This window comes from Ipomoea triloba, chromosome 11 (assembly GCF_003576645.1).
Source record: "Ipomoea triloba cultivar NCNSP0323 chromosome 11, ASM357664v1".
Classification (NCBI taxonomy): domain Eukaryota; kingdom Viridiplantae; phylum Streptophyta; class Magnoliopsida; order Solanales; family Convolvulaceae; genus Ipomoea; species Ipomoea triloba.
The window spans coordinates 12,468,018-12,479,246 of record NC_044926.1 but is presented as its reverse complement, the minus strand read 5'-3'; the positions used below and the strand labels follow the sequence as shown (position 1 = coordinate 12,479,246).

Below are 11,229 nucleotides of genomic sequence, written 5' to 3'. Positions count from 1 at the left end.
TTAGTGTCAATACAGAATAACTCTTTCTTACTTTTAAATCTTCCTTAGTTTCATATTAGCAAGCGTGAGGCCTTTGGAGTGTTCTCTTAACTCCATCTTTGACCACTTGGATCATCGAACTCGGGTTCAGTGGTCGTCCCCCGGTCTAACACTGCTCCCCTGGACGTAAGGTTCGTTAAAATGATTCCTAGCTGGCCTAGCCAGGTCCGTTAAAACGACACCTACCCGGACTTTTGGAGTAACTATACCTTAAGTTTGCACACCCCCATAGGAATACCTCATCCTATGAGTTATACAGTACTCGGCGAATAGACTTTGCCCCTTTTAGTATGAACTGATCATACGATGTAAACAACCACTGGGAAATGGCATTTAAGCCCACTTCATCCCGTAGGCTAATCAAGGTCCTCCTTAACTTACTTAGAAACTAGGTTTTAGAAAACATTTTCCTTTCTTTTGTTTTTCTTTCTTAAATCATTCCTTTTGGGCATATTTCACATTTGAGTCCAATACTTGAAATTGGCTACCTCGTTAGCCCATGATGGTGATTTTGTTTAAAATGAATTTTCAAAATACTTCCAGTACCCGCAGGCTTTCCAAATACCATTTTCTCATCTTTCAAGTAAGGTACCCACTTACTAATAATGACATTTTCCTCCAAAAAAAAAAAAAGGTTTTTGACAACATATTTACCAAAATAGCATACGTTCTTCGACGTACGTTTCATAAACATTTTTATTTGCCCAAAGGCTTTTCAAGCATAGTTCCCAAAATCATTTGCACATCTCACCACTTCATCATATACAATACTAGTAACACACAAAACACACTTTATGCACATGTACATATCATCTATACATATTACTCATAGGTAGCAAGTATATACAACATAACCTCTTCCTTATACCTACATACACATATATGTATATTCATATGCATATTCATCCTTTATGGTACTTATACATATATATATATACACCTCACGTGTATATGTATATTTATATAAAGATTTTCTTTTTATTTACAATATTTTACACACATATATGAATCACTTGAACCGAGAATATATACATATATATATACATCAATAACATATACTACCCACTTAGTTATATACATATATATTCTACTAACACTTACATATATCCATATATTTTGACACAAAGCTCATAAATTCTTATTTCAACTATCAATCATCAAATCTTAAGTGACAAAACCAACTTAAGGGATTTCTTACCTCTTGGGGGTGAAGCACTTTTTGCAATAATAGCTTTGAACCTTTTCTCAATTCTTTCACCAAAAATTCCTAAGCAAAACATACCACCATAACAATAATTTTTAAGAGATTTTAGCCTATAGTTAGGTTCTAGGGAAGAAAACAAAGCTTTTAACCGAATAAAAATGGAATTTTACCGAATAGTGGTAGACTTGATGAAGAAACTTAGCTATGAAGGCTCTTGAGCTTAAGGATGAAGATGAAGTTTCTCTCTCTCTTTTTCCCCTTCAATTTTTCGGCCAAGGGGGTGGGATTGAAGACCAAGCTTTATTTAATCAACTCTAAATTAATTTACTAATGGTATGTGGCTAGGAATTGTGACATGTGTCAACTTCATGTGGTAACTCAAGGAAAATATCTTTGGCTAGACTGTTAAGGGTTAAAACAGATATAGATACGGTAGGAAATAATTTAGGTAGGGGTAAATTCAAAACCAAAATTATCCCGAACTCAATTCTAACCTTAAATTCTAAAATCGGGCGAGTTCGTTACATCGCAAAATATAGTGCTACTAAGTTCAAAATAAATTTTCACTGTTACGGGCTAATTTAATTAAATAGGAAATTCAAGGTTAATAGTATGGTGCCTAATAACCCACTTCCTAGGACAATCGGGACAGAACACATACTTTAAAATTTTTTACGGTTCGTGACCGGTACGTACGATCGCAGCTTATTAATGACTATTCTAACTAGTAAAGATTATTTTGAAATATCTATAAATCATAACTCGTGCATGCCAATGCCTTAGAAAAAAATAAATTTAAACTCCCGTTTTTTTTTTTTTTTTTTCTGAACTCTAGACTTACTGGAATGGGTGAAGGGTTACATACATACTCGTGAAAAGCTAGAAATACTATATACCCTTTTTTTTTTTTTTTGAAAACAAAATACTATGTACCTTGGATCAAAAGAAATACATATTCGTGAAAAGCTTAAAAGGGAAGTCCATTGTGAAGACAATATCAGATCAAAAGAAATACATATTCGTGAAAAACTTAAAAGGGAAGTCCATTGTGAAGACAATATCAGAACTTCAGAAGGCAATTGTATAATTGAGTACGTAATTCAAGCTCAAAGGCTACCATACTAAGCCCTAGATGCTTCTCTAACTCACAAGTAAATAGAGTTCTGTATAGAAATGATGTTTTTAATGAAAACACAAGGACTAATACAATTGCAATGAACATCAATCACAAATAATCTCTATATGCAAAAATATGTCATGCTTAAATCTTGGTTCACAGTCCTTTTGAAACAAAGACAAGTATACGACTTATTTTTTAGCAAGGTACGGAATGTATGGTCAAATATTCAATATGATTCCACAAGGTCTAGTTTCGTTCAAGTAACGGATTCTAGCCAACTGAAAGGATCCTTTGATCAATCCAGAGATCATTTGGATTCCAATCATTTGGATTCCATTAGTAATGAGGATTCGGAATATCGCACATTGATCAATCAAAGAGAGATTCAACAACTAGAAGAAAGATCGATTCCCTGGGATCCTTCCTTTCTTCAAACGGAACGAAAAGAGATAGAATCAGACCGATTCCCGAAAAACCTTTCTGGATATTCCTCAATGTCCCAGCTATTCACGGAACGCGAGAAATCGATGATTAATCATCTGTTTCCGGAAGAAATGGAAGAATTTCTTGGGAATGCTACAAGATCCGTTCGTTCTTTTTTCTCTGATAGATGGTTAGAACTTCATATGGGTTCGAATCCTACTGAGAGGTCCACTAGAGAGCAGAAATTGTTGAAGAAACATCTTTCTTTTGTCCGGCGATCAGAAAATAAAGAAATGATTCATTTATTCAAAATCATTTTAACATAACTCCAAAAAGACAACCCCTGCAATTAATTAATTATCTAGAATAATTTTACTACAAAAGGAGGTATAAAGTATAAAATATAACACTTAGATATTAATCTAACTTACAGATAGATGAACTATTCAAAGTGCTTCTGAGTTTCAAGAGAGTTGTATCTGTGATTTAAAGAAATTGATTGCAGCTTAGAACAAATCCAAGAATAAGAGGCGTTGATAAATTTGCGCCAGTTTGAGTTAATGTTACGAAATGAAGCTTATCGTCGTTTTATAGTCTTCTTCTGCAGCTTCGATTCCCTTCTCCGCCGTTGATAATCCATTCTTCGCAGCCTTTTTTGCTGCTTCTATTCCCTTGATAAATGGAAATAAAAATTTACATCACGTTTGGTTCACGGAATGAATTTGGAGAGAACAAGAATGTTATTCCATAGAGAATAAAATAAGTAAGGATCGAAATAGAACATAAATGGTATTCTATTGTTTGGTTTGCTGAAAGAATAGACTTTAGGAATTGTATTCCAACGTTTGGTTGGTTAAATTGATAGAAATAGAATATATGTTTAAAAGACATAAATGCCCTTCTACAAAATAATAATAATAATAATAATAATAATAATGATAATAATAATAATTATTATTATTATTACTACTGCTACTACTGCGCATCAATTAACCATCGTTCCATAATCAACTGCTAATCAATATATCATCATCATCACGTCAACTTCCTCATATGCTAATCAACAACATATCACCATTATTCTTTATCAGCAATATTAAAACAATGATTTCTAAATTATGAAACAAAATATTCATATAATATGCTAAAAGTACAGTATTTGTGTACTGAATGTACATTATTTGATAGTATACAAAATAATGTACTTTCAGTACTCAAATAATGTAATGTAATTTATATACAAAATAATGTATTTTTTTTAATTTACGGTCTACACAATAATGATTGTAATTTTGGCAATTTATATCATAGACCATGGTCCACATCGCATTATGGATCCTAGATCAAAACGATACTCCTAAAGTACATAATTTTATAACACAAGACACAAAAGATCACAACACAACTACATATACATGTTATATATCTATTATTTACTTATTTTTTAAATATGGTTTAGGTACATAATTTTTGTTCATAGGCACAGAATTTCATAACACAAGACACATAAATTCATAACATAAGATACAATTACTAATTTGTTTCAAGTACAAAATTTACACTTGGTACAAATTTTCATAATACAAGACATAAAAACTTACAACATAAGACACATTCACATGCACTAAAACACACAGTATATACTGTAAATCCTCGTCAGGTTATCCCCAATAGTGATTTTATCACGACTTTCGTGAGGCACAACTTTTGGCACCAGGCGTGCAGGCATGTATATCTGTATTTTTCTTTTTGTTTTTTTTTTCAGATTTTTATTTCGTTTTTTTCTTATTATTATTATTATTTTGTTTTTCCCTCTTCTTTGATCATCTTTTTTCTAGTTACAAAGTTACACTTAAAAAACTTCTCAAAAACTACCTTTGATTATCTCTTTTCTAGTCACACTTACGAAAATTTCAACTATTAAAGATGTGATGATTTAAGGATTTTATAATTTGTCTTCCAAGGACAAATGCACATAATTGGGCCGGAAAAGCACAAATTACATTCCAAAATCCAAATCATAACATAACGTCAGCCCAAGTTCCATCATCTGATATTCTGAATCAAGAACATACTAGAACGTTGCAGAAGTATGGAAATGGAAGATTGTAGAACCTGCAGTTCAAACTTCACACAGATTCTTCATGAATCATATTTTCTCATATATAAACACCCTCCATTTTCGCATCGACAGTGAACAAGTTCAAGCTAAGCATTCCTCAGATCGTTGTACTCTCAGTCAGCTATTACCAGAAAAATTCTTATTCAATCAAGAAAATGTCTTTGATTCCAAGCATCTTTGGAGCTCGCCGGAGCAACATCTTCGACCCCTTCTCTCTTGACCTGTGGGATCCTTTCCAAGGGTTCCCGTTTTCCAGCGCCGTCGCCAATGCCCCCGGCGCCTCGGCGGGGGAAACATCGGCCTTCGCCAACGCGCGTATTGACTGGAAGGAGACGCCGGAGGCTCACGTATTCAAGGCGGATCTGCCAGGGCTGAAGAAGGAGGAGGTGAAGGTGGAAGTGGAGGAAGGGAGAGTTTTGCAGATCAGCGGAGAGAGGAGCAGAGAGCAGGAGGAGAAGAACGATAAGTGGCACCGTGTGGAGCGGAGCAGCGGTAAGTTCCTAAGGAGGTTCCGGCTGCCGGAGAATGTGAAGATGGATGAGGTGAAAGCTTCGATGGAGAATGGAGTGCTAACTGTGACTGTTCCCAAAGAGGAATTTAAGAAACCTAAAATCAAAGCCGTTGAGATCTCTAGTTAAACATATGATTTCGTGTATTTCAAATTTTGGATCATTAAATTGTGCGTATTATGATCGAAAATTCGTGCTTAAAATCTTTGATGTTTTCTTGTAAAATGAAGATAAAACTGTTTATTTAATTTTTAATGATCTTTTTTCTCTATAGAGGTTTGCACTTTGCACATCCATCTAAATGACTAAATGCCTGTATTTTCTCCATTACCATATATATCAATAGGGTATTAATGCGGGTAGACTTGTCTTATTAGGCAATCTTAGCTCGCTTCATGCGGACCTGCAAGTTTAGCATGCCAACTTCAAAAATTTTATAAAAATTATATATACCTATATGTATAGGTATAGGTATTGGTATTTGTTTTCAAAAAAACAAAAAAAAAAAGGTATTGGTATTTGATCATAGGAAAATAAGTCCTTTAAATTTTATTATATCATTTTTTTTTTAAATATAGTGACGTTTTCATAATTATCTTAAATTTTACTTTTTAATTAAACTTAAACACTACTTAAATTTGGATTCTGAAAATTTTAAATTCTAAATCTAAATCCGGATTCTGAAAATTTTAAATTCTAAATCTAAATCGTAATCTTTTTTTGGAATTTTGTTTATCTTTTGAGACTTGTAAATTTGTTTTTTTAAAAAAAAAAAAAAAAGACTTTGCAAATATCATTTTTGAATGTTGCATTGGTATTTCGAATTTCATATATATTATTTTTGAATTTGAATGGGCTATTATTATTATTGAATTTATGATTATTTAGTATATTATTGTTGAATTTAGGGTTATTTAGTATTATTGTTAAATTTAAAATTATTTTGGGAATAGTTGTTGAATTAGTGGTAATATCTAAGAATTTATTTGGTTATATATTGTGCTAATTTAAATTATTTATAAATTTTAGTTATATTATTGTGTAATTTGGTTAGTGTTATTTTTCAAGCTATTTAATCGAAGTTTATCTAAATGAAAAGAAAATAAAAAAAATAAGAAAAAAGAAAAATATTTTTTAAATTAAAAATAAAGAAATGTTGAATGTGGATATTTTTCTATTTGGTAAATGGCTATTAGATGATTATATTGTGTTAGAATGTACAACAGTATAACTAGTTGATAAAATTATCTGATTGTAGAAAGGAATTTGGTAAATTAGTTGTTAACCAATAGCTATTTGGTACAATTTCTTTTTTCAAAATGCTATTTGAAAAAGTTGCTTTGAGCAATTTTTTTGAATTTTAGCATTTTGGAGTTACAAAAAGTTGATTAACCAAATACTTATATTCTATTTATTTTTTCAATGATTGCTCACAACACGACATGACGTATATTCTATTTATTTTTTCAATGATTGCTCACAACACGACGTATTTTCTATTTATTTTTTCAATGAATATATGTCTGTTGTTCTGTACAACCGATATTCTATTTATTGCAGAGTATATTTTTTAAAATGAATATACGTCAGTTTTGTGTAAAATCGACATATATTCGTATTTATTTTTTCTAAATTGGATATATGTCAGTTTGTATACAAAACCAACGTATATATGACAATATATACGTCGGTTTTTGTATGGATATGTTAATTTAATATACTATGTAGGTATTTTTTTTCGTCACTTTAATAACTGATATAAATTAGAAAAAAATTGATGTAAAATGTTATAATTGAAATTAGACCTGCGGTGGGGCAGATTTAATGGGATGAATCGGCCCACTTTGACAATACTAATTGTAATAGTGTTTTCTCAAGTGAAGTCATTATATTGCATATAGCATTTTTAATGGCATTACTTGATTATCTAGCTAGCCACATGAAAGTGTAACCTCAAGGCCCCAACACTAGGGCCAACAAATCGCCCAAGATACGCAAGTAATAGCTAGCATCCATGCACAACATTACCAAGTCCAAGAATGAGATCGAGTGCATATATAAATGGCAACGTGTGCATGTGATCGATGGAGTCATGGAGAAGATTGATCATCATATCATATCCGTCTTGTTTGGTAAAGGGCTGTTGGCTGATTGGGTTGACTGTTTGGGTTAGAAGGTATGATTTGTTAATAATATTAGCTGATTGTAAAAAGTTATTTGATAGATTAGCTGTTAGCGGATAGCTATTTGGTATAATTTTTTTTCTCAAAAAGCTAATTGAAAAGGCTGTTTTGAGTAGCATTTTGAATTTTAGTATTTTAGAGTTATAAAAAGCTTATTAACTAACCAAACAACTAATAGTGATCAAGTAAGCCAAAATTGGCTGATAAGCTGAATATTTACCAAACAGGGCCATCATATCCTCCAAACATTTGCATTCTTCATCCACCAAAAATGATAGTGTATGTCGTACTCGTACGTTTTAAAAAACCACAACCTTGGAAGTATGTAGGTGATATATCATGCCATCGCAAGATCCGACAACTCCTAATTGGTTGGAATTAAAGTGAGAGCTGAACGAACGAATTCAGAGGAGATTGATCAGTGCAGATGGATGGAGACTGCTCGAGGAGTCGGTTATGTTTAGCATTTAATATAGAAATATAAATGTGGAGTTTAATTATCAATAATTTAGACATTTAGTTAAGATGGAATGCATATTTCAATTTGTATTAGAGTCAAATTCATGTTAAAGGACTATAATTCATGTGTTGTTGGGAGCCCATCAAAATTAATCAGCCAGCCCGCACACATGAGGGACGTGTTGAACATATAATATATAAATAATTGTGTAGTCCAATTAACATTTTAGACTTTTAATTGAGATAGAAAAAATACTTCATTCTGGTATTAGAATTAACTACAAGCCAAAGAACTATAGTTCACGTGTTACTTGAAATTTATCAAAAGTAGTTGGCTAGCTCACGAACGTGAGCGAGCATGTTGAACTTTAATGTACAAATATAAATCTGAAGTCCAACTACTAGTATAGACTTGTTGAGATGGAGCGCGTATTTCAATTGGCCAGACTTGTTAGGTGGAAGCCAGTAAAGGACCAAGTCCATCAACGGGTGGCTATGAGAATTGTTTGGCAGAGGCTAGCGAAAAGCCAAATAATTAATCCAACACCATGCATGCCTCTTGAAACTGTGACGATAGCGACCTAAAAGGAAAATAAAGTTGCAATTCCGTTATTAGTTTTTTGGTGGAGTGCTAAGTGCTTGATCCTAACAAGTGGTATCAAAGTCAAATCACAGGTTCAAGCCCCCAGCAAGTGTGCGCATTCGCTACTAGCTATAGCTGAAGCTGCCTGAATCAAACAAAGATGGAAATTGTTGGCCACTTATGAGATTGAAACACATCATTTAAAGATCCAAGGAAAAGTTAGTGTCCCGTCTGTATCATTTAGCAGACTCAGTTCACTCTGAAAGGGAAACAAACAATAGATGTAGGGAGATCGCATTGGATCTTTATGAACGTACTCCATCTCTCTACTCATCTAAACTACATACATATGTACTCAGGATGACCATTAATTTAGTAAAACAAAAAAAAAAAAAACAAAACAAAAAAAAAAAAAAACAAAAAAAAACAAAAAAAAAAAACAAAAACAAAAACCAAACTCATTAGAGAAGCTCAGCATTTAACAAATCATAGCACCAAACAACATTTTTCCAAAAAAAAAAAAAAAAAAAAAAAAAGCACCAAATAGCAAAACCTCCAGAACATAGGCTACTATTGAACTCGGCAAAATAAAGATTGATCATTCGTCTTCGTATTGATCAAGAAGAAAACACCTTCAAGTGGGTGAAAAATCCTGTAATAATAGAAAGAGGGGAAATTTTGGAAGTGAAGAGAGATATATATAGACCGTGGATGGTAGGGAGACTGAGGAATAAATTATTTTTGAATAAGTCTCGTGCAAATCTAAGAGTGCTCTATGCAATCCTCACAAAAGTGTAAAGAGGCAATTTTAAAAAATATACCATTTTGCACCAATTATCATCTCAATCAAGCACAAACAATAATATTTTTATTGAGGGGATGAAAGAAAAAGTCAATAAAAAATGCTAAAAAAATTTACATTGAGCTATCCTTGCTTGAGAGGGAAGAACATAACATAAGGTGAGCCATCTTGTTAGGCTTTGGGTAACCATTGCACAATCTTCGAAAAAATAAAGAGCTCTACGTGAAATCATTTGATGCAACTCGTTATCCTAAAAGGTGATAATAATAAGAAAGAGATATGACCTCGCTAAGCCAAAACGCGATGAGCGGCTTGTGTCATACCCTCACTTACTTTATTGTTGGGTCTTTGGGGTCAGTTGTGGTGAAGTTTGGCTAGCTTGTGCACTAATTGGCTCGGCTTGGAAGGTCGGGAGAAATAAGAGGTGAATCACCCTGTTTGCTTGCTTGATTGTTGTGTGAGAGGTGTCACATGTGAGATTTGGTTGTTGACACTTTGGGGTTTTTGTTTTCCTAAATATTCTTTGAAGTGAGATTGTCACTCGATTTGCCATATTTTCTTGATAAAATGAAGGATACCACCCACTTGATTCTTGTGCATGGCTTGATTGATTTACCATTTGAGTGTTGTGAATTTGTGAAGCTATCTTTGGCACTTATGATCTCTTGATTAGGTCATTGACTTGCTTGAGGGCAAGTAAGGGTAAAGTGTGAAAACATTTGATAAGTGCGAAAAGATACATTTTTTTAGGGATTAATTTGGGGTTGTTTCGTGCATAGTTGATGTCGTTTGTGCTTGATTGAGATGGTAATTAGTGTAAAATGATATAATTGAGGCACATCGACTAATGGTGAGTACATTTTGGTGTTTTGTAGGACTTTGGGTTGAATTGCAAAGCATTTGGACAATTGGACAAGATTTGAGGCTTAATTGGAAGAAGTTAATTCTACAACAGCAAGATGCACTACGGAGATCACAATCGTGGATCATGTCATACACTTATTCTAGATAGTTTCACTACGAAGATCACGATCGTGGATCCCCGATGCACTACAGAGATCACGATCGTGGATCTTGGCGTACATTCGGGGCGCGAAGTATTTAAAGGGTCTAATGAGTTGACTTTAGGGGAAGTTAGAATAGGTTTACATTTTTAGAGATATTTTGTACTTTTAGAGAGAGAATCCTCTCTATGGTTCTTTGACAACTTGATCTAAGAATTCCTATGGAGATTCCAATCAATTGTTGAATATTTCTTTGGAGATGGAAGATTGTGTCTATATAGTCATAATAAAGTGTTGCTATATCTTAATGTGCGGTCAGCGACCGCACCACTATATATATAGATATACACCTCTCAATGTTAGAAAATGCACCACACAAATATGCACTGTTAGATACACATCACCAAAAAATACACCACTAGGTATGAAAATATACACCACACAGTGTTAGGAAATGCACCATTAGGGGTAGGGGAGTTATGGTGCATTATTTTGGGTGTGTGGTGTATTTTTTGCTGATTTTGTGTATTTTTATTGTGGTGCATTTCTAACATTGAGTGGTGTATATTTGTATATATAATGGTGTATTCCGCACCGACCGCACGGGAAGGCGTGACCACATTTGAATATATATATATATATATATATATATATATATATATATATATATAGGGTCAGGTTCAGGTGCGGCCGTGCTCTCCCGTGCGGTCGTGCGGTTCACACCACTCAATGTTACGAAATACACCACTCAATGTTAAGAAACACACCACACAAATAGACT

General features: G+C 33.3%; 1 protein-coding gene across 1 annotated transcript; it reads left to right on the top strand.

Annotated features, from left to right (window-relative positions):
• Positions 1-4,933: 4,933 nt before the first annotated feature.
• On the top strand, positions 4,934-5,688 carry LOC115997247 (17.3 kDa class I heat shock protein-like). Its single transcript, XM_031236763.1, has one exon. It carries the CDS (start codon positions 5,064-5,066, stop codon positions 5,544-5,546), a length of 483 nt encoding a protein of 160 aa, XP_031092623.1. The 5' UTR covers positions 4,934-5,063; the 3' UTR covers positions 5,547-5,688.
• The last annotated feature ends 5,541 nt before the right edge of the window (positions 5,689-11,229 follow it).

What these genes read in the sequence shown, in the direction of transcription:
- LOC115997247 (XM_031236763.1), top strand. Translation starts at nt 5,064, where the DNA reads ATGTCTTTGATTCCAAGCATCTTTGGAGCTCGCCGGAGCAACATCTTC.